Source organism: Rattus norvegicus, chromosome 3 (assembly GCF_021556685.1).
Source record: "Rattus norvegicus strain SHRSP/BbbUtx chromosome 3, alternate assembly SHRSP_T2T, whole genome shotgun sequence".
Lineage (NCBI taxonomy): Eukaryota > Metazoa > Chordata > Mammalia > Rodentia > Muridae > Rattus > Rattus norvegicus.
The window spans coordinates 9082223-9104899 of NC_141536.1; the positions used below are offsets into that span (position 1 = coordinate 9082223).

Below are 22677 nucleotides of genomic sequence, written 5' to 3' on the forward strand. Positions count from 1 at the left end.
TAAAGAAAATAGCTTCTTCCAAAGCACTGTGATGATCACAAAGGCTCCCATCAATCTGTCCCTGTAGCATAAGTGCCACAGAGACATTTTTAGACAATTCATCAACATGAGTTGTAGTATGAATATTTTGAACCAAAGCAGTTGTAAATAATGTAAAACTAGCTATAATACCTATTATGAGATGTAATTTCTAAAATTAAGGCAGCAGCAAAATGCTTAGGGCATGAGATCTCAGGAGAAATCTGTTCCAGGGCTTGTAGTCCAGAATCATTGTACCATCAAGTAGTAATATGAGCAGGTAAAAGCACATAAGGTGGTTTTCTAACTATAACGTAAACATCATATGCAGAAGTAGCAGTAATGCAATTAGTAATTATACGCCCAAAACAGGAAACCCTAATGGAACCATGCCTACCATGAAAAGTAAAAAGCGAGTCTTGAGGTCCTTTATGAAGAATAACAGAAGGAGTTCTTACACAAGCACAGACAGATTTAATATAAAACCCATTTAATCAATCCATAGGATGATACAATGGAACTTGATGAGGAGAAGGAAAAAGGTAAAATAAGTTCCTTTGTAAAGCATGTTTATGGAGAGGGTTAGGAACAGAATTTGGAGCAGGTCAACCAGGAGTATACCAAGCATTAAAAGTCTCAAGAGATAGAGACTGAGGGTCATAAACAAACTTTTCTCTGTTAGATTCAATATATGTCTTATAATCAAAATTTAGCTCATTAACTGACCAATCAGAAATAGTAAAAGAAGCATTTAAAAGGATGGAAACTTACAGAAGAGTTGGCAAAACCGCAAGAAAACCATTTTGGAAAATCTCTTTCAGGGGAAAGATGTGCCCAAGCATTGTCTGTCATTGAAGGATCAGGACAATTGGATGTGATCTCATATTTGTTATTCTTAAAAGCAGGAAGCAGGGCTGGAGAGATGGCTCAGCGGTGAAGAGCACCCGACTACTCTTCCAGAGGTCCTGAGTTCAATTCCCAGCAACCACATGGTGGCTCGCAACCATCTGTAAAGAGATCCGATGCCCTCTTCTGGTATATCTGAAGACAGCTACAGTGTACTTATACTTATATATAATAAATGAATGGATAAATCTTTTTAAAAAAAGCAGGAAGCATAAGTTTTAGACCCCCAAAGACTTCTAAGAGACATGGGGTCCTTATTAGGAAGATAACAACCCACAAGGAGAGTCAGCAACCGAAGTATGTTGGGTAAGTAAAAAACAAACAGTCAGTAATTGCAGAATCAGTATAGAACAAATATGCAATGAATCAGATATACTTTCAAGTGTGATATTGCCAAGCTCCTTACATAACAAATACTCACTATTTCCTTCCCTCCCTCCCCCAGTAGCTCCGCAGCATCAGCTGTAACTTTAACAGGAGCAAAACCCCAAGCAGCAAGATGAAGCGTAGGAGGATCAGGCAAATACGCCCAATATGATGCTGCACCACAACCAGGAATCAAAAGTAACAGCTCGCAATTGTGATCGAAGACACCACAGCAAGAAACCGTGGCGACTGAGGCAACACTTGAGCCTTAACAAATCCTCAGCAGGATTGCTGAGTGACTTTATTTGGCCCCAAATTGGCACTGATTGTTAAGGAGTAGATCTACCAGTGGGGTGAGAATTCAGATAAAGTTTCTTTAAAGCCATGGAGCCAGGGAATCGATCCGGGTGGGGAAGCTGTGTCCATTTGATCAGGCTCAGGGGGAGGATCGGGAGTCTTGCAGGAAAGGTCACTGTGTGCTGTTTGAGACTAAGAGTGTGGCCGGTGTGAGTCAGAGGCAGCTCTGTGGTAAGGCCAGATAAGCCAGTCTGGTATCGAGATGGGGAGTCTGCATTCTGTAGAAACACACAAGCATACCCTCATCCAGAGGTTAACAATACATCTGGACCTTACCAGGTCCCGGTAAGCAAATCATGACATCTGACCAAGAGGTTTTGGAGAAGTAGGAGACTCAGACTCCCAATGTTTTATCATTGGAGAAGTGCCTATCTCCTCTCTATTGAGATGATAAGATAAAAAAGGGCATTTTGCAATATATGATGTGGAGAATGATACTTACATTCACCTTCTTGCAACCTAAAAATGCATGCCTTAAGAGTTTGATGTGCTCTCTCCACAATGTCTGGGCCCTGTATGTTTAATATTAAATGTCAGACAAAATTTGGCAAAAGATTTACATGTATGAGTAGGGGCATTGTTTGTTTTTAACTGCCCTGGCATTTCCTAATATGAAAAACAAAAATAAAACAAATGTTGAAGAACATCTTTAACAGCCTCTCCTGTTCTTGCTGAGGTGAATATGGCATGCTGGTTTCTGCCTGCTCCTGGAACTGAACTGAACCGGTACCACGGCTCCCAGCACCCAAATCCTGAGGTGAGAGAGAGCTGGACCCTAAGAAGTGTGGACACTCCTGAGAACCCAAAGGAGATAAATACTTTCCACCCACATTCCTGACCCAAGAGGAAATCACCAAGTGCCAAATGTGCCCCCTGGGCACAGGGAGTTAGGAACAGTCAGGGGAAGAACACTTTGGGTTTCTGCCTGTACCAAGAGCTGAAAGCAAGGAGTGCCTACACACCTGAGAGCAGAGCCAGATCCAGCGGAAAGAAAACAGGTCTTTCTTCTCAGCACCTCATGGTACATTCTCCAAAATTGACCATATAATCGGTCACAAAACAAGGCTCAACAGACACAAGAAGATTGAAATAATCCCATGCATTGTATCAAAATAACACGAACTAAGGCTGGTCTTCAATAACATCAAAAATGATAGAAAGCCCACATACACATGGAAATTGAACAATGCTCTACACAATGACAACTTGGTCAAGGAAGAAATAAAGAAAGAAACTAAAGACTTTTTAGAATTTAATGAAAATGAAGGCACAACATACCCCAACTTATGGGACACAATGAAAGCTGTGCTAAGAGGAAAACTCATAGCTCTGAGTGCCTGCAGAAAGAAACAGGAGAGAGCATATGTCAGCAGCTTGACAGCACACCTGAAAGCTCTAGAACAAAAAGAAGCAAACACACCCAGGAGGAGTAGAAGGCAGGAAATAATCAAACTCAGGGCTGAAATCAACCCAGTAGAAACAAAAGGACTATACAAAGAATCAACAGAACCAAAAGCTGGTTCTTTCAGAAAATCAACAAAGTAGATAAACCCTTAGCCAGACTAACCAAAGGGCTCAAAGACAGTACCCAAATTAACAAAATCAGAAATGAAAAAGGGAGACATAACAACAGAATCTGAAGAAATTTTAAAAAATCATCAGATCCCACTACAAAAGCCTATATTCAACAAAACTGGAAACTGGAGGAAATGGACAATTTCCTAGACAAATACCAGGTACCAAAGTTAAATCAGGAACAAATAAATCAACTAAACAACCCCATAACTCCTAAAGAAATTGAAGCAGTTATTAAAAGTTTCCCAACCAAAAAGAGTCCAGGACCAGATGGGTTTAGTGCAGAATTCTATCAAATCTTCATAGAAGACCTCATACCAATACTGTCCAAATTATTTCAAAAAGTAGAAACAGAAGGAACACTACCCAATTCCTTCTATGAAGCCACATTTATGCTTATACCTAAACTACACAAAGACCTAACAAAGAGAACTTCGGACCAATTTCCCTTATGAATATCGACACAAAGATACTCAACAAAATTCTTGCAAACTGAATCCAAGAACACATCAAAATGATCATCCATCATGATCAAGTAGGTTTCATCCCAGGGATTTAAGGATGGTTCAATATACGGAAATCTAACAACGTAATCCATTATATAAACAAACTCAAAGATAAAAACCACATGATCGTTTCATTAGATGCTGAGAAAATATTTGACAAAATTCAACACCCCTTCATGATAAAAGTCATGGGAAGATCAGGAATTCAAGGTCCATACCTAAACATAGTGAAAGCCATATACAGCAAACCAGTCGCTAACATTAAACTAAATGGAGAGAAACTTGAAGCAATCCCACTAAAAGCAGGAACTAGACAGGCTGCCCACTCTCTCCCTACTTGTTCAATATAGTACTCAAAGCCCTAGCCAGAGCAATCAGACAACAAAAGGAGGTCAAAGGGATTCAGATTGGAATGTAAGAAGTCAAAATATCACTATTTGCAGATGATGTGTTAGTATACTTAAGTGACCCCAAAAGTTCCACCAGAGAACTACTAAGCCTGATAAACAACTTCAGCAAAGTGTCTGGGTATAAGATTAACTCAAACAAATCAGTAGCCTTCCTCTACTCAAAGGATAAACTGGCTGAGAAAGAAATTAGGGAAAAACACCCTTCATAATAGTCACAAATTATATAAAATATCTCAGTGTGACTCTAGCCAAGCAAGTGAAAGATCTATTTGACAAGAACTTCAAGTCTCTGAAGAAAGAAATTGAAGATCTCAGAAAATGAAAAGATCTCCCATGGTCATGGATTGGCTGGATAAATATAGTAAAAAAGGCCATTTTGCCAAAAGCAATCTACAAATTCAATGCAATCCCCATCAAAATTCCAACTCAATTCTTCACAGAGTTAGAAAGCAATTTGCAAATTCATTTGGAATAAGAAAAAAACCCCAGGATAGCAAAAACTATACTCAAAATACAAGAACTTCTGGGGGAATCACCATACCTGAACTGAAGCAGTATTACAGAGCAATAGTGATTAAAAAAACTGTGGGTATTGGTACAGAGACAGGCAGGTAGATCAGTGGAATAGAATTGAAGACCCAGAAATGAACCCACACACCTATGGTCACTTGATCTTTGAGAAAGGAGCTAAAACCATCCAATGGAAAAAAGATAGCATTTTCAGCAAATGGTGCTGGTTCAACTTGAGGTCAACATGTGGAAGAATGCAGATCGATCCATTCTTATCTCCCTGTACAAAGCTTAAGTCCAAGTGGATCAAGGACGTCCACATCAAACCAGATACACTCAAACTAATAGAAGAAAAAGTGGGGATGAGTCTTGATCACATGGGCACTGGGGAAAATTTCCTGAACAAAACACCAATGGCTTATGCTCTAAGATCAAGAATCGACAAATGGGACCTCATAAAACTGCAAAACTTCTGTAAGGCAAAGGACACCATAATTAGGACAAAACAGCCACGAACAGATTGGAAAAAGATCTTTACCAATCCTACATCAGATAGAGGCCTTATATCCAAAATATACAAAGAACTCAAGAAGTTAGACTCCAGAGAGCCAAATAACCCTACTAAAAATGGGGTACAGAGCTAAACAAAGAATTCTCAGGTGAGGAATATCGAATGGCTGAGAAGAACCCAAAGAAATGTTCAACATCCTTAGTCATCAGGGAAATGCAAATCCAACCAACCCTGAGATTCCACCTCACACCAGTCAGAACAGCTGAGATCAAAAACTCAGGTGACAGCAGATGCTGGCGAGGATGCGGAGAAAGAGGAACACTCCTCCATTGTTGGTGGGATTGCAGACTGGTACAACCACTCTAGAAATCAATCTGGAGGTTCCTCAGAAAATTGGACATTACACTACCTGAGGACCCAGCTATACCTCTCTTGGGCATAGACCCAAAAGATGCCCCAACATACAACAAAGACACATGCTCCACTATGTTCATAGCAGCCTTATTTATAATAGCTAGAAGCTGAAAAGATTCCAGATGCCCTTCTTTTTTTTTTTTAGATATATTTATTACATGTAAGTACACTGTAGCTGTCTTCAGACACACCAGAAGAGGGCATCAGATCCCATTACAGATGGTTGTGAGCCACCATGTGGTTGCTGGGAATTGAACTCAGGACCTCTGGAAGAGCAGTCAGTTCTCTTAACCGCTGAGCCATCTCTCCAGTCCCCCAGATGCCCTTCAACAGAGGAATGGATTCAAAAAATGTGGTATATCTACACAATGGAGTACTATTCAGTTATCAAAAATAATGACTTCATGAAATTCATAGGCAAATGGATTGAAGTAGAAAATGTCATCCTGAGTGAGGTAACCCAATCACAAAAAAAAAAAAAAAAAACCACACATGGTATGCACTCACTGATAATTGGATATTAGCCCAAAAGCTCGAATTACCCAAAATACAATTATCCACCGACCACTTGAAGTTCAAGAAGAAGGATGTCCAAAGCGCAGATGCTTCAGACCTTCTTAAAAGGGGGGACAAAAATATCTATAGGAGGGGATATGGAGGCAAAGTTTGGAGCAGAGACTGAAGGAACAGCCATTCAGAGCCTGCCCCACATGTGGCCCATATATACACAGCCACCAAAAGTAGAAAAGATTGATGAAACTAAGAAGTGCATGCTGACAGGAACCAGATATAGATGTCTCCTGAGAGACACAGCCAGAGCATGACAAATACAGAGGTGAATGCTAGCAGCAAACCATTGAACTGAGATTGGGGTCTCCACTGGAGGAATTAGAGAAAGGATTGAAAGAGCTGAAGGGGCTTGCAAGAACAACAATGCCAACCAACCAGAGCTCTCAGGGACTAAACCACTACCCAAAGACTATACATGGACTGTCCCATGGTTCCAGCTGCATAAGTAGCAGAGGATGGCCTTGTTGGGCACCAAAGGAAGGAGAATCCCTTGGTCCTGCCAAGGTTGGACCCCCAGTGTAAGAGAATGTGGGGGGATGGGAAGAGGGAGTGGATGGGGAAGAAACCACCCTTATAGAAGAAGGGGAGGTGGAGGGGATAGGGAGCTCCGACAGGAAACCAGGAAAGGGAATAACATTTAAAATTTAAATTAAAAAATCCAATAAAAAATAGAAAAAAAGAAAGAAATCACAAGTGCCACCAAAGTAACAATGTTCCTAGGAGTGACAGGCAGATGGATCCACTCCAAGGGACCATCTTGCCATAACATACCTGTAGGTGTATGAACAGTAGGCAATACTATAAGGTCCTATGGCTCATCAAGCTTTAACCGCTGTAATTATTTATTAATAACCTGCTCCACAATTACTAATGCATTTCTCACTTCCTAAATTAAGGAGCATGGAGAACAAAGGTGGGAGTCACCTCTAAGGATGTCAGACAAACACCTAAGCTCCTCAGTAGTAACTTGAGAAAAGGGAAAACCCAATTAATTTCTCCTCAGATTCTTTGAAAATCATTTAATGTCGGTAATTTGCTTAAATCCAGCTTTAAAAGCTGATGTGCCTCAGAATCTGAATGACTCTCCCCAAATACGAGAGAGGTAGTTCCACCTGTGTCTTTTCAGGAGCAACCTTTCAGTCAAAGTTGGCTAGCTGGTCAGCAGTAGCTTGTAAAGCATCTTGTAACGGCTCCATCTGTGCTGGAGAGATGGCTTAGGGGTTAAGAGCACTGACTGTGGGGCTGGGGATTTAGCTCAGTGGTAGACCGCTTACCTAGGAAGCGCAAGGCCCTGGGTTCGGTCCCCAGCTCCGAAAAAAAAAAAAACCAAAAAAAAAAAAAAAAAAAAAAGAGCACTGACTGTTCTTCCCAAGGTCCTGAGTTCAATTCCCAGCAACCACATGGTGGCTCACAATGGGATCTGATGCCCTCTCCTGGTGTGTCTGAAGACAGCTACAGTGTACTAATCATATACATAAAAAAAAAATAAAAAAATTTTTAAAAAGTCAAAGGAATATCATCCACATAATGAGCTAAACACCATCAGGATAACTGAGTCTGACTTTTTTGTAAAAGCCAGACCAACAAATTTTTGACATAGTGAAGGGCTATTTTTCATTCCCTGAGGAAGAAATTTCCAATGAAAGTGTCTATAAGGCTGTTTTAAATTCACAGAGGGAAGACTAAAGGCAAATCTCTATCTGCAGAGGCAAGAGGAATAGAAAAAAAGCAGTCTCCCAAATCAATAACTGTTATATCCTTTGTGGAGCATAGCAGGACAAGGAAGACCTTGTTGAAGGGCTCCCATAGTTTCCATAGTACGGTGAATTTTTCTAGGATCCTGTAACAATCTCCATTTTCCTGATTTATTCTTAATAACAAAAATCGGGGCATTCCAAGGACTTGCACTGGGCTCGTGATAGTCAATTCATTATGAGGGGGCAGCAGGCTTCCTTATGATATTTTGCAGCTTCTTCCTCCAAATCATACAACACAGCTTATCTTTTCCAACTCTTTTGCAAACTTCTAAATCTAAAGTTCCATGATATGGAAACCAAGGGCTAGCCTTATGAACAAACTGCAAATATTCTGACAAGGTATTATCTTGAACCTTAATTCCTTTCTTCTTAAGGGAACTCTTTTTTTTAAGAGATTTATTTATATTATTTATATATTATTTATATGAGTACACTGTAGCTGTCTTCAGACACATCAGCAGAGGGCATCAGATCTCATTACAGATGGTTGTGAGCCACCATTTGGTTGCTGGAAATTGAACTCAGGACCCCTGGAGGAGCAGTCAGTGCTCTTAACCGCTGAGCCACCTCTCCAGCCCCCTTAAGGGAACTCTTAAGGATACCTATATACACATGTCTCGCAGAAGAATTAGTCTGTCCTGTGTTTATTATTTTTCTTTCTACTCTAAAGTTCTCAACTTCTCACTCTCTTGCCCAGCCTATCTTACACCGGGAGTCTGCAGTGCCCTAGTGAGGTCCGTCTTGCACCAAAACAGCCAGGGGAAAACTTACCCTATATTCAGGGACCAGCCTTGGCTGAGGGCAGGGCCTGGAGAAGGCTGGATGCAAGAGGGGTGAAGGAAAGGAAGGATCAGACATGGGGCATCATTTGCCTCATGAGAGACAGGACAGAGAGGAAGCACATCTCCGTATGGCTTCTCCTACTCTGACAACTTTCCTCACAGACTTTGTTTATACATAAAATCATTTCCTCAGACATTTTATGCTTTGATACAGCTTTTCAAAACACATTTTCTTCCAAAGTCTCCCTTGATTACATAAGAATAGTGAAAGAGGAACGAAGCAAACAAACTACAATTTTATACAAACTAAAAAATTAACGTTATGATAAAATCAGTTTTCTTTAAACTCATTATCTTCTTCCTTAAGATTGGTGTCATAAAGCCTTGTGGTCACAGAAATGCTAGACAAGATGACTATTTGAATTTGATTTTGTTTCAGTTTGGCATAAGATTAACAGATCAAAAGTTATTTCTTACTACCTATTATATCAAACTTGACTTTCTATAGAAGTTCAACCTTTAACCCTTATTTAGCCTTCAGCTCTCCATCTGCACCCCCAGATTTAACCCTGTGGCACAGCTCTCCAGACCCAAATCCCTCCTGGAGAGAGCTGGTCTCCCAGGAGTGCTGTCACTCCTAAGTTCACGGGTGAGATGAACACTTTTGCTCCAATAACTGGACAAAGAGGAACCCACCAGGAGACCACAACGCACAGAAACTGCAGATCAACTGGAGACAGGATCCTTCTGGTCTCCATCTGCACCCTGGAGTTAACCCTGTGACATAGCTTTCCACACCCAAATCCTGCCAAGAGAGAGCTCGTCTCCCAGAAGTGCTGACACACCTAAGATCACAGACTCACAGGAGGGACAGGCTCCAGTCAGAGACAGCAAGACCAACTAACACCAGGGATAACCAGATGGTGAGAGGCAAGCACAAAGAGAGACAACCCTGGAGATAGAAAACCTAGGAAAGAGATCAGGATTCATAGATGCAAGCATCACCAACAGAATACAAGAGATAGAAGAGAGAATCTCAGGTGCAAAAGATACCATAGAAAACATTGACACAACAGTCAAAGAAAATGCAAAATGCAAAATGCAAAAAAGCTCCTAACCCAAAACATCCAGGACACAATGAGAAGACCAAACCTAAGGATAATAGGTATAGAAGAGAGTGAAGACTCCCAGCTCAAAGGACCAGTAAATATCTTCAACAAAATCATAGAAGAAAACTTCCCTAACCTAAAGAAAGAAATGCCCATAAACATACAAGAAGCCTACAGAACTCCAAATAGAATAGAAAAGAAATTCTTCCCATCACATAGTAATCAAACACCAAGTGCACAAAACAAAGAAAGAATATATATTAAAAGCAGTAAGGAGAAAGGGTCAAGTAATATATAAAGGCAGACATATCAGAATTACACCAGATTTCTCACCAGAGACTATGAAAGCCAGAAGATCCTGGACAGATGTCGTACAGACCCTAAGAGAACACAAATGCCAGCCCAGGTTACTGTATCCAGCAAAACTCTCAATTAACATAGATGGAGAAATCCTTATTTAATTCTTCCTCCTCTTCTTCTATATTTCTTTGATATTTGGCATAAGACCACCGTTCTTTTTCCTTGATTCTTAAAATATTGTTCATCCCCTTTTGTTAAGCAAGGGAGGTCTGGCAGTAAAGTTCTGGTCTGATCAGGAAGGCAGACAGTTCACTGAGCCAGGATGCCTTCCTCTGTGTCTCTCTCTTGAACCCTTGTTTCAGTATGACACCTATCTTTATTACAATTCTGTAAAGAACAGAAGAACACCAGGGTTCCTAAAACTGCTTCCTTTTGCCTCAGGAACACACCAAGGCTTGTCATAAGCCTGCATGATCAAAATCTCTTCCTAGTCATATAAGTTCCTTGTTTCTAAAGTTGAACATTGAAAACCTAGCAATTCAATTACAGCTTGTGAGTTTCTAAAATTTCCCTAAGTTTTTCTTCTTTAATGACTCTTCTCAAGTCCTCTTTTTTTTTTTTTTTTTTTTTTTTTTTCGGAGCTGGGGACCGAACCCAGGGCCTTGTGCTTGCTAGGCAAGCGCTCTATCAAGTCCTCTTTTTCATGCCCACTAACCACACTCATCAGTGGTTTGAATATTTGTTTCAGTAATAAGTTCTTAGGAAAGACTCGATTTCCTACATAACTGTTTTTCCCAGGGAACTTTCATTAATTCCATTCTTGTTTACACTAGCCTTTTGCTGTCCCAGTTCTAGCTTTGGGAGAGAGGCCTTTAACAGTGAAAAGCGTGAGTGTAGCAAGAGGTGTGCAGCGATTACCCATCAAGGGCGGGGAAGGGTCAGTCCAGATTGTGCAAGCACAGGAACTTAGTCCAACAGCGCCTTCAGGATGCTTGGCACAGTCAAATTCCTAACTGTTAAGGAACAGAGAGGTCTGTGGCCTCAACTCAAGTTTGGAAAAAGAATGAGTTTGTAGTTCATAAGCAAAGCAACTTCTTTTGTTAAAAGTGAGTGATAGAATCCAAACCCAGCAGCAAGCAAGATGGTCTCTGAGGTGGTTTGAATGAGAATGGCCCCATAGTCTCATATGGTGGAATACTTGGTTTCCCAGATGGAGGAACTATTTGGGGAAGATTACAAGGTGTGTCTTTTTGGAGGTGTGTCACTGGAGAAGGGCTATGAGGTTTCAAATGCCCATGTCATTCTCAGTCGTCCTCTTTCTCTGCCACCTGCTTTTGGATCAAATGTGAGTTCTCAGTACTGCCCCAACACCATGCCTGTCCACCTGCCCACCTGCCCTCCTGCCTGCCTGCTGCTATGGTGAACATTTTAATGGTCATGGAGTTTCTGACATTCCTCTCTAAATTGCCTTGGACATACTGTTTTGCCGTGGCAATAGAAAAGTAACTAAGACAGCTTCTGTCTCTTATCCTGAGTGCAGGTGATGACTGTGTCTCGTCCCGCTGGTGAGAGAACGACTTGGTAATCTGACAAGTCTGGCTAAGAGGTGAGAGGGGCATGGGGCAGTTAAGTCAATGTGGCCCTCTGTTGAGTCAAATACCTTTGATAGAAAAAAACATTTCTCATACAAGGACAGGGAGTTTATGCCTTATCACAAATGAAGAAAAACCAGAAATAAGGCAGAAACACAAAAGATGTCATTGGAATCTCACTCCAGCCTCCTCTTGGTTCCCCATATTGCAATTTCCACTGAAATGACTCAAGGCACATAGCACATTGTGACAGACAGTCCGGTGCAGAGGAAAGAAAAGTTCACACACGTTGGGCGAAATGGACAAAGGACAAAGGGACCATTGTGCTAGTCTACATTTTGGGCAGATTTACATTATCTAAAGTCTTTAGAACAAACAGCTTTCCGCATGGGACTCCATGCTACCCAGACAGCTGTCAATCCTGTTGGATTTCACTCTTGCAAGAGAGGTAATCTGTTCTTCACCACAACACTTCCTGCTATACAGGAATCTTATAATGTTTAGATTTCCAGAAATCAGGCTTTTAATAGTTATCTCTAATGGCTTTCCAGGAAGTCCTGGATGTTTTGTCTCTGCCCAAGACCAGTGATATGATTCAGGACTCATTCCTAAGAACAGTAATTACAGTCCTGCACTTCTGGGATAAACCTGCTTTCTCATACCACCCAGATCCCTAGTAAGCTGGATCTACCACGTCAATCATTCTTTTTTTAGATCCAACTGATAAGATATAACTGCCTACTTAAACATACAAAGCCCTGTACCATCCATCCCTTAGGAACATTGATAACAACCTGTAAATACACAGAACAGAATCTTAACGTCACCTGCCATATTGTCCTGCCACGGCTTCTCTGCCTCTCCTCCTCCTGTCTCTCCTCTCTCCTAATCTCCTCCTCTTCCTTCAAACTTCTCTCCCGCCCATCCTTCCTGTCTTGGCAGAGCTCATCAGTCAACTATTCTGCATAATTTGTCCTTTTCTGGACAGTATTAGTCTGCAGATGAAACGGGCAGTTTTGTCCAGTGGGTGCCTAGCCACAAAGTATTGCCTCATCTGGAGGTAGAGATGTTAAAATTCTTCGTTAAATCCACCAAAGGGGAACTGTTAGCAGATATGTCTCAACAAAAGATAAATAACTTTAAATCCCAAATTTTGTGGATTTCTGACATTTTTTGAAAACCATCTATCTATATAAGACTATCTGGATTGTTGTCTTTATATCTTAATAATATCTTGAAAGTTCTCTCACAAAGTCAGTAATATGTTTGCTATTTGGCCCTTAACTCACATGGGTAATCAACTCAGAAGTTTGTAATGACATCAATAGAGGGACTGGCTCTAAACCTTGTACTTTTAAACTTTTAACAAATAAATTCTACATCAAAGCAAAGATATGATTTTAGCTTAGTTACCAAATGAGATTATGACTGTACAATTCAATCTAACTAATTCCTCCCTGTTAAATTACAACCAATTTTAAATTCCTCATAAAAACAACTTTAGAATAACCACTTTCAGCCCCTCAAAGTCCAGGGAATTGGGACAATGACTCTTCCATAACTTCTCCAAGCTGTACATGGGCGTTGAGATATCCTTGGGGGTAGGGGTAGGAAGAATGAAGCAAATGCTGTAGCAGGATGTGTCCTGACTGGACCCAGCTGAAAGTCCTTGAGACCAGGAATCCAAGTAGGCACACTATGTAAAATACAACTCTCAAGACAAAAGTTTAGAATCCAGATATCTTTTTGCTTGATTCTCCTGAATCTAGTTTTTCAGGCGGTCTACCTCTATCAAATCTGATCAGTACGACTCTGTGAGCTTTCCAGAGCCTAATCACACTTTTTAAAAATACAAAGACAAAATCTTTCTCCCAAAATACTGTGTTCCTGGGGTTGGGGATTTAGCTCAGTGGTAGAGCGCTTGCCTAAGAAGCGCAAGGCCCTGGGTTCGGTCCCCAGCTCCGAAAAAAAGAACCAAAAAAAAATACTGTGTTCCTTAGTCTGTAACCAGAAAAGCTTGTATCTTGCACTCTCTCCCAGAGTAATAATATAACCATAAAACTCAAAGTCACACCCATTATGAAGATTAAACAAGTTTTTTAAAAAAGAAAGCAAGCTAAACAATGAGCCTGACAGGCTTTTGTACTCTATGATAGCAGGAAATGAACCCAAAATTCTCCCGTGGAGCCCATGTTAAGAGAATTCGAGCTTCCTGTTGTGGTAATTATCAAAAGTAACCACAAACCCTCGCTAGCCAGCATCAATGAGCCATATGGCCTTTAGCGGGGTAATTCATAAAACAAACCAAATACCTTCTATCAATTCCAATATCAATAAGCAACATATCAAACCAGGACTTTAGCCCAAAATATCTCAATCTGTTAAGCTCTCTATCTGGAGTCACAGATTTTTATTTAACCTCAATAACTTCTACAATATATGCCTGCATTCACTCTCCCTGGTGTTACCAACACTCAATCACAACTCTCTACTTGGAGGTAGTGACTAATTTTTCCCTATCTAAGTTCTGAACCGTGGATAAAAATCCCCACCTGATTCTTTACTCTCTTCTTTCGAAAAACAAACTCAATCACCTTTTAATAATACTTGTAATTAAGAAGTAGCTTGTCTAACTAGAATTTCAACCCCAAATTCCCGTAGAGCCTACGTTAAAAAGAATATGAGTATCCTGAAAGACTTTCTAAACAACTTTCTTTAAAAAGCAGCTTTTAATCTCTAACTCTCTGAGCTGCCGGTACTTCTCACACAGCAGGGGACCTACAGCCTGCCAGCCCAGGTGGCTTCCCCATTTCTTTGTTTGAATTTCCCGCGCTTAAGATATCACATGACTTAACATGGCGCCGGCCTCCTCTTACTTAGAAAATAAAAACTTTCTCTCAACTCTTAGGATTACTAGTGGATTCTTGCCCATCACCTTGGTTCGCCATCTGTTGTTGTAAAAATATAAAAATAAAAGAAGTATCATTGTTTTTTACCCCACTAGGTCCGCACTGCGGTGTCCCAAGATATCTGCTAGATATCTTGGCGGAAACACATCTCAGTCGCATACTTTCCTACACTCAAACCCTCACATAAAAGAACACACAACACAATAATCTTTGATTCAACTGATAAGATATAACTGCCCACTTAAACATACAAAGCCGGTACCATCCATCCCTTAGGAACATTGATAACAACCTGTAAACACACAGAACAGAATCTTAACGTCACAGATATACCCAATCCGATGGAAACATTTTCTCAATTAGGTTTCCCTCTTCCCAAATGACTTTCGTTTATGTCAAGTTGACAAAGGTAACCAACACAATTGTGCACGCTCACACCGTGTGAGTGCAGGCGCCTCAGAGGCCAGAAGAGTGCTTTGGATCGCCCTTGAGCTGGAGTTGTGAGTGACTGCGAGCCACTCACAGTTGGTGTGGAGATCTGAACTTGGGTTCTCTAAAAGAGCAGTACACACTCCTGTCCTAGGCGTGTCTTAATCCAACTGTTACTGTTACTGGGTGAACTTGGAAAGATGGGACCTAACAACGAAGGAGATTAAATTCTTACACAATAGCCAGCTTTATTCAGAGCATCAGACAATTTATATTCTGAGGGTATTCTGAAAGGACAAGGGAATATCTCATATTCCCATGAGATAGGCTGTATACAGTCGTGAGGACAGCCATGCTTGGAAACATCAACCGAGTAGGAAGATAATATCCAGTAAACCCACTCCTGCTTGCTGCACATGGAAAGGGCACAAACGCATCTTCCAAGAACAATTTTGTGACTGGAAGGCTGAAGTCACAGGACTCTTCTCCTGTTTTCTAGGAGTCTTCTCACAAGAATCAGAATTCTGCTCACACAGCTTATAGACCGTGTTCCAACCTTTACCAAAGAATCTTGTGTTTCAGGGAAATGACCATGTAATCCAAAGACTTCAGCAAAGCAAATGCACTTCAAAAGAAGGGTGCTGAGCCTGCCCGTCTCAAGCCATAGTTAACCATGGATAGAGAAAGTTCCACTAGCTTAGTTTGCTTTTTTTGTTGTTGTTTTGTTTTGTTCTGTTGTTGTTTTGTTTTGTTTTGTTTTCATTTTGGTTTTTCGAAGCAGGGTTTCTTGGTTTATCCCAGGCTGTCCTAGAACTTGTTCTGTAGACCAAGCCAGCCTCAGACTCTGAGATTCACCTGCCTCTGCCTCTCTGCCTCCCCCACCCCTCTCCTCTGCCTCTCTGCCTCCCCCACCCCTCTCCTCTGCCTCTCTGCCTCCCCCACCCCTCTCCTCTGCACCCCTCTCTGCCTGTGCATTCCTACTGCTGAGATTAAAGATATGTCCCACCATTGCTTGGCATTTATTGGGTTCTTTCTGTTGCTAATACAAAACGGAGTCCTGCTCTTCACTGCGGGTGAGAGTTTGACCTCAAATTCTCACGTGATTTGCTAAAACACAAACAAAAACTTAAAAGTAGTACAATCAATAAGCAAAGTGTAATCCTTGAGAACGGGAAGCAATCTTGCACACATGCTTTGATCTTAGACCAATGTCAGGTTAGGAACCTGTCTGGAACTCACAACTTTTTGAGAGGGCAGGCCCCTCAGGGAAGAGTGAACCTGAGACAAAAGATACACATGGGGCAGGTTCTAGAAAGCCCTGCTTGACACTTTAAAGCCAAAGCTCTCTGACAGAAAAGCAGCACATTTCATTTCTATTTCCTACAATATCGAGTTGAAGATTGACTGTGTTTAACAATAGGCATATACAAGGAAAAATGACCTGTGAGGTGGTGTGGTGGTTTGTATATGGTAGGCCCAGGGAGTGGCACTATTAGAAGGTGTGGCCCTGTTGGAGTAGGTGTGGGTGTGGGCTATAAGACCCTTGTCCTAGCTGCCTGGAAGACAGTCTTCAGATAGCAGCCTTCAGATGAAGATGTAGAACTCTCAGCTCCGCCTGCACCATGCCTGCCTGGATGCTGCCCTGCTCCTGTCTTGATGATTATAGCCTGAACGTCTGAATCAGTAAGCCAGTCCCAATTAAATGCTGTCCTTATAAGAGTTGACTTGGTCATGGTGTCTGTTCACAGCAATAGAAATTCTAACTAAGACAGATAGACAGTGGCCATCACCTCAGAGCAGTGTTGCCCCATGCAACTGATTGGATAGTCCTGAACCAAGTATGTGATTTTTTTTAAGTGTGTTGGGCACACAAGGTACTGAGAACGAGATGAAATCCTGATGCGAGCCTTGTCTTCATAGCTGTCTCCCTCACCTGCACTGAAGGAGTAGACATTTTGTCTTTGTTAGTTATGGGTTTTGGTTTGGGGGGGGGGGGGGGTTGTTTTGGTTTGGTTTGGTTTTGGGAGTGGTGGTGTTTGTTTGTTAAGACAAGGTCTCTATATAGCCCTGGCTGTTCTAGAACTCACCATGTAGACCAGGCGTCCCCTGAATTCACAGAGACTTTTGCCTGCCTCTCTGTGCTAGAACCAGAAGTGTGCACCACCACAACTGGCATAAGTTGTCTTTAACCTTTCCCTTTGGAGTTTAGATTCCAGGAAGAGCAAACCCTCACTGGATAAACCCTCCCAAAGCCACCGAGGGGCACAATGACTCTGGAACAAAAGTAATCATCATATAGGAGCCATATTGGTTCACTCGGGGGAAGATGGCTACCAACAAAGTTGGTAGTTACAAAAATTCATCAGATTCTTCCATAACTGGAGCTGAGATAATGTTGGGTGGGACTACACTTCGGTCAATGTGTCATGGACTCAAACCAAACCTCATGACTGTTACCCTTAGTAAGGGCTTAGAGATCACTGATCCTTTTATCTGTGCTCTTCCCAATGTGGGGCCCCACTGACTAGATCTCCTCTCTGTTTTTCCTCAGGACTCATCTCTTTAATGGGTTAGGATGGAGAACTGAGCTTAGACTTTAGCCCTAAATCTCTATTAACAGTAAAGACACAAGACTAACTGACAATCAACCGGACCGACACGGCCAACCCAGAAGATTGCCACAACCACCCTTGCCTTTGCTTTGTCATGATGGCAGCTCCATCCAATTAGTATAGTGAGTCAGTGTGCACCTGACACAGTGACACATCTGAAAAATTCTATATGAAGACAGGGAAGATTCTTAAGAAAAAATTCCAGGAGCTGGAGAGATGGCTCCGTGATTAAGAGCGCGAACTGCTCTTCTAGTGTGAGAGCTAGTATTTTTCCACCAGCCTCAGACGGCCCCTCCCATGCAGGAGGGAGTACAGCAATCCTGTCTGGGGCAGTTCCTGAGGTCATGGGGAGCCCTGTGTTCACAGCAGCACTGTCTTAACATTATCTAAAGGGATGCATTTCAAGGACCCCTGCCCTGGTTTGTAGCAACCTAAGGCTCAGCAGTGCCCCCATAGACCCAATCTCTATCACCGTAACCCGTCCTTTGTGAAATGTATAAAACTGTACGGATTGTTCAGGGTCGCCTCTCCTCGAGAGGTAGGTGGACCCCAGCTTGCTGGAAATAAAAAATTTCCTCATGCCATTGCAGCGTTCTCTGGTCTCACGTCTCATTCACAGGAATCTTCTGGTAATTAAGACTCAGGCTGAGATAGCGACAGTACCCAGAGCAGCAGCTCAGGTTGTCCCCGTTTCCCCTCCCCCTTTCCCTTTTCCGGCTGACTTCCCGGGCCCTTCACTGCACAGTCCTGGTCCTGCCACGTCCCAGAAACAAGAAGAAGAAAACCCTGCGGAGGAAACCGGCGAGGAGAAGCAGGATACACAGGAGAAAGAAGGTATTCTTCCTGAGAAGGCTGAGGAGGCAAAGCTAAGGCCAAATATCCAAGCTTAGGACAAAAGCCTGGAAGCTCCGACTTCCTCATGAAGAGATGCCAGAAAGGGCAAACGTACTTTGACTCAGGAGAGTACAACGTGGCCAAAACCAAGATAAAGAACAAGCAGCTACCGAGTGCAGGAGCAGACAAGAACCTGGTGACCGGTGACCACATCCCCACCCTACAGGACCTGCCCCAGAGAAAGTCCTCGCTCGTCACCAGCAAGCTTGCGGGGTAACCTGGGCCCCTCTCTTCCCCTTCCTCACCCACTGGGCTTTTATATATTGTAGGCAGGGAATGGGCACCTAGTCAGAGCTCAGCTTGCCGACCAGGGAATACATTCTGCTGAGGGCGTAGGTTGACGAGGGGCTCTGAGTTATGTCTTTGGGTAAATTGAAACTTGTATACCCTCACGATAGCCCGGTAGACACCCAAGAGTAGGAAAGACTAGGAGTGCAGAGCACTCAGCTTTTCCTGTGGTGAGAAACGTAGAAGATGCAAATTCTCCTGCTGGAGGAGCAAGTCCTTGGACAAGCTGTCTTGGAGCCGCGTGACAGGTTCAGTGTCCCAAGGCTGAGTTGACGTGTTGGGAAAGGCGGAGTGAAGGAGACGCTCTCTGTGCTTCTAAGTGTGTTGTCCCATAGGCCTCTGTGCTTTGTGTTCCCATCATAGATGTTTAGGGAACCTTCAAAGGAGAGGGCATTTGCTTGCCTAAAACTACAGTTGCCCACCTAACCCCTCTGCTGTGTTCCTGCAACAGTTGCCCTGCTTCTCAAGGAATGTAAAGTTTAATGGACGTTAGCTACTCATGAAAAAAAAATGGTGTATTTTTTCTTCGGCATGTGTCCCGTCCAGCGAGTCCAGTTATTCAGGGTCCCGAAGAGGCTCTACCTGAGTGTCAAGAAGGGGAGGAAAGAAGGAGACCAAGCAAGGTTCTGTTGTCAAGGTCTCGTTTATTGAGAGGAATGTACAGCATTTAAAGCTCTGAGGCAGGAATTGAAGCTTAGGGTGGGGGAGTATTGGGAAGTGCCCAAGGATATCAGGTGAATCACTAAACTGCAAGATATCCTCCTTAAACAAAGAGGCTACAGTCTTCCGGGGACATGTTCTTTGAAAAGGTCGAACCCTGGGGCTGGGGATTTAGCTCAGTGGTAGAGCGCTTACCTAGGAAGCGCAAGGCCCTGGGTTCGGTCCCCAGCTCCGAAAAAAAGAACCAAAAAAAAGAAAAAAGAAAAAAAAAAGAAAAGGTCGAACCCTTCTCAGGAATCTGCTCAGGGACATCCGGTGTTTGCTCAGGCTGAAACACCCTGTGATTGCTCCCGGAATTTTCCTGGAAGAGGCTTTTGTCCAACAATCTCATAATCTTACAGCAGCCACCTTAGGGGTGAGCATCTGTGGCCATACAGCCCAGAGTCACATAGCCACCTTGAGCTATGCAGTCACAAAGCAGCCAGGCCCAAATCCAATACGGCTCCCCACAAGCATGTTGCTTTTTGAAAGTATTATGGGATATGGAAAGAGTTTAGGAGTTGGAATACGTGGGCTGCAGTTCTTGTCCCGCTCAACAGCACTGATGTGTGAGCTTGACCAGGTCTGTAGCCTCTCTGGATTGATTCTGTTCCTCATCTGTAAACAGAAGGAAACACATACAGGCTAATTCTAACTCTAAAGTCCTCCATCTGCCATTGTCGTACTGGTGGTCATCATAAAACCAAAATTGCGGCAGGCCTGTGACTGAGCCTTAGCTCTGTAAAGCTAGAAGTGCTACATGGGACGAGAGAGAGAGTTCAGACTTAAGGGCCATAGCTTCAGACAACAATCTCATAGGTGTCAGCTTTTTTGAGAGAGAAAAAGAACAAATCCGAAAAGGCTGGCCCTGTACGTGTCTTGACTCTGCCCACTTTCCTGGGTCTGCCATTGACCCTAGCTGCTTCAAACCTGCTCTGGCAGCAGATGGATGGGCCTGAGGAGACAGCCTCACTCGCTGTGGCATCACACTTCAGATGTAATCAGACACTGGGTGTATGTTAGGCTTGGAGGAGGAAGGGGTGAAGGAAGCTGGTCCCCAGAGCTTAGTGCTGCTGCTAGCTGCAGCAGCTGGTCCTTAGCAGATGATTCGTGGTGGAGGCTGGAAGGAGGGTGCAGGGAGGGAGACAGCAGCCTGTCTTGCTGTGTCATCACGAGTTTGGCCTGGATCTTACTGAGTGCCACCTGCTCATCATCAGCAGAGAGGGCCAGAATGAGAACTGGTCAAAAGAGCAAGTTGGTGCAGTCTCTCTCCCCTTCACAGATCCCAGTGTGCCCTCTGGCGAGTCTGTGGATGTGTGTTAGGGAAGAGACATGTAAATACGCTCTTCTGGCTGCCCACTGCTCAGGTCTCTGGCCATCGTTCAGATAGGGCAGACATAGGTTGGTGAAGAAGGAGTGGAGAGCACAGGATCCCCGGTCTCCCTGGCCCCCAAACTCCTTGACTCTCATTTGTAATTGTGTATAATTTTTGTGTTTTTTGCTCCATTTTCTCATGCTGTCATGTAATCCTTATCAGAAGTCCATGTGGGAGGGGACAAAGCCGAACGTCACTGTATAGTTTCTTCAGTGTCCAGCCTGTTGTACATAGATATGTCATGTCATTATATATAAATATATAAATATAAATATATATATATATATACATATAATTTTGTAAAAACAAAACAAAAAGACTCAAGTTGAGCCTTATACTAGGGATCCTGAGTTCAATTCCCAGGAACCACATGGTGGCTCACAACCATCTGTAATGGGACCCAATGCCCTCTTCTGGTGTGTCTGAGACAGTGACAGTGAACTCACACACATAAAATAAATAAATAAAATGCTTAAAAAAGAAAATAAAAAATTCCTCTTGCGTCTAATCTGGCAGAGACTTGATATGCTGGGGTCAGGGGACACTCAGGTGGACGCCCACTCTCTCAGAGAAGGGAGGGGAGATGGGAAGAAGTGTTTGAGATGTAAATTGATTAATTAACTAAACAGAATTCTCAATTCTCTGCCATTCCCTCATCTTAACTCACGACTAAACCTCTCTATTGAAGTCTGCCCATAGGACGAGCTATCCAAAATCCTAGCTGATGTGACTCAGGTGTTCTCTCTCCTCTCCCTGCTCTCCTTTCCCCTCCCCCTCTTCCCCCTCTTTATCTCTTCCCAACCCCCCAAGTGTACTTTTAATCTATAATAAACTCTCCCCAGCTCTTTACTGTGTGTGCCTCACCTCTGCAGTACTCTTATCATGGCACGACCCTTAGTGTAGTGTTCAGGTCTTTGTGCCTTCCCCGCCATTCACCACCACCACCAGCAGTGACAGCACTGGTGAGCCAACTAGAGGGTCACCAGGAACTGGTGAACTTTCTTACAATGGAAATGCCATTAGAGGATTTGGTACTTGACGAGTTCTCCACAGGCACCAGGTATGCACACAGTGTACTTCGATATAGACAAAACGCTCGTGGACAATAAAAATAAACCTTTGAGAAAAGCCATCAAGCAAAAATAACAATAAGAAGCAAAAATAACCCCTCGTCATAGAAACATCTCCTTGCAACAGACAGGAGACTGTAACAAAAAAAAAAAAAAAGCCCCAGCTGATGGTAACTGCAGAGAACACAAGCCCGGCTACATCTACAACACAGTTCCTGACCTAAGGCTTGGGGGTCACAGCAGAAAAGGAAGAGGAAAAAGCTGTTAGAACAGGATGTTTGTGGTGGCGGTTCAGCTCCTAGTTCTAGCTCCACCCGGTAATTCACACCAACTTGGCTGTCTAAAGAAGATCTGGATAACAGCAATAGAAATGCTAGCAGAGAAGGGGGATTTCCTGGCAGGCCTTAAATGCAACTAAGGCATGCCGAGAGTGGGAGATAGTTTTCCTCAGAGAAGAGCTCCAAAATTGGGTTTTCAGTACCAAGTAGTCAATCATGCAATCACATATGTTTCAGTAACATTGTCCGGATTGAGCAGGTTGTACTTACACATTTAGAAATAAATACATCGATACATAAGAAACCAAGAAATAGGGGTTGGGGATTTAGCTCAGTGGTAGAGCGCTTGCCTAGCAAACGCAAGGCCCTGGGTTCGGTCCCCAGCTCCGAAAAAAAGAAAAAGGAAAAAAAAAAAGAAAAAAAAAAAGAAACCAAGAAAT

At 42.8% G+C, this 22677-nt stretch overlaps 1 protein-coding gene and 1 pseudogene across 5 annotated transcripts in view; one reads left to right on the forward strand and one right to left on the reverse strand.

The window, feature by feature from the left end:
* The window catches only part of Abo (ABO, alpha 1-3-N-acetylgalactosaminyltransferase and alpha 1-3-galactosyltransferase), a 56272-nt gene extending 43690 nt beyond the window's left edge, over positions 1-12582 (reverse strand). The window contains exon 1 of one of the 4 annotated variants that reach the window (XM_087645473.1): positions 12511-12582. In XM_087645473.1, coding sequence (XP_087501599.1) covers positions 12511-12517 — 7 coding nt within the window. In that variant the 5' untranslated portion in view covers positions 12518-12582. The remainder of the gene's footprint in view (positions 1-12510) is intronic. The other 3 variants (XM_087645496.1, XM_087645503.1, XM_087645484.1) reach the window with 3 other exon arrangements.
* Positions 12583-18111: 5529 nt separating this feature from the next.
* On the forward strand, positions 18112-21374 carry LOC147995399 (alpha-endosulfine pseudogene; annotated as a pseudogene). The gene has a single exon (XR_015683475.1). The product of XR_015683475.1 is annotated as an alpha-endosulfine pseudogene (transcript).
* The last annotated feature ends 1303 nt before the right edge of the window (positions 21375-22677 follow it).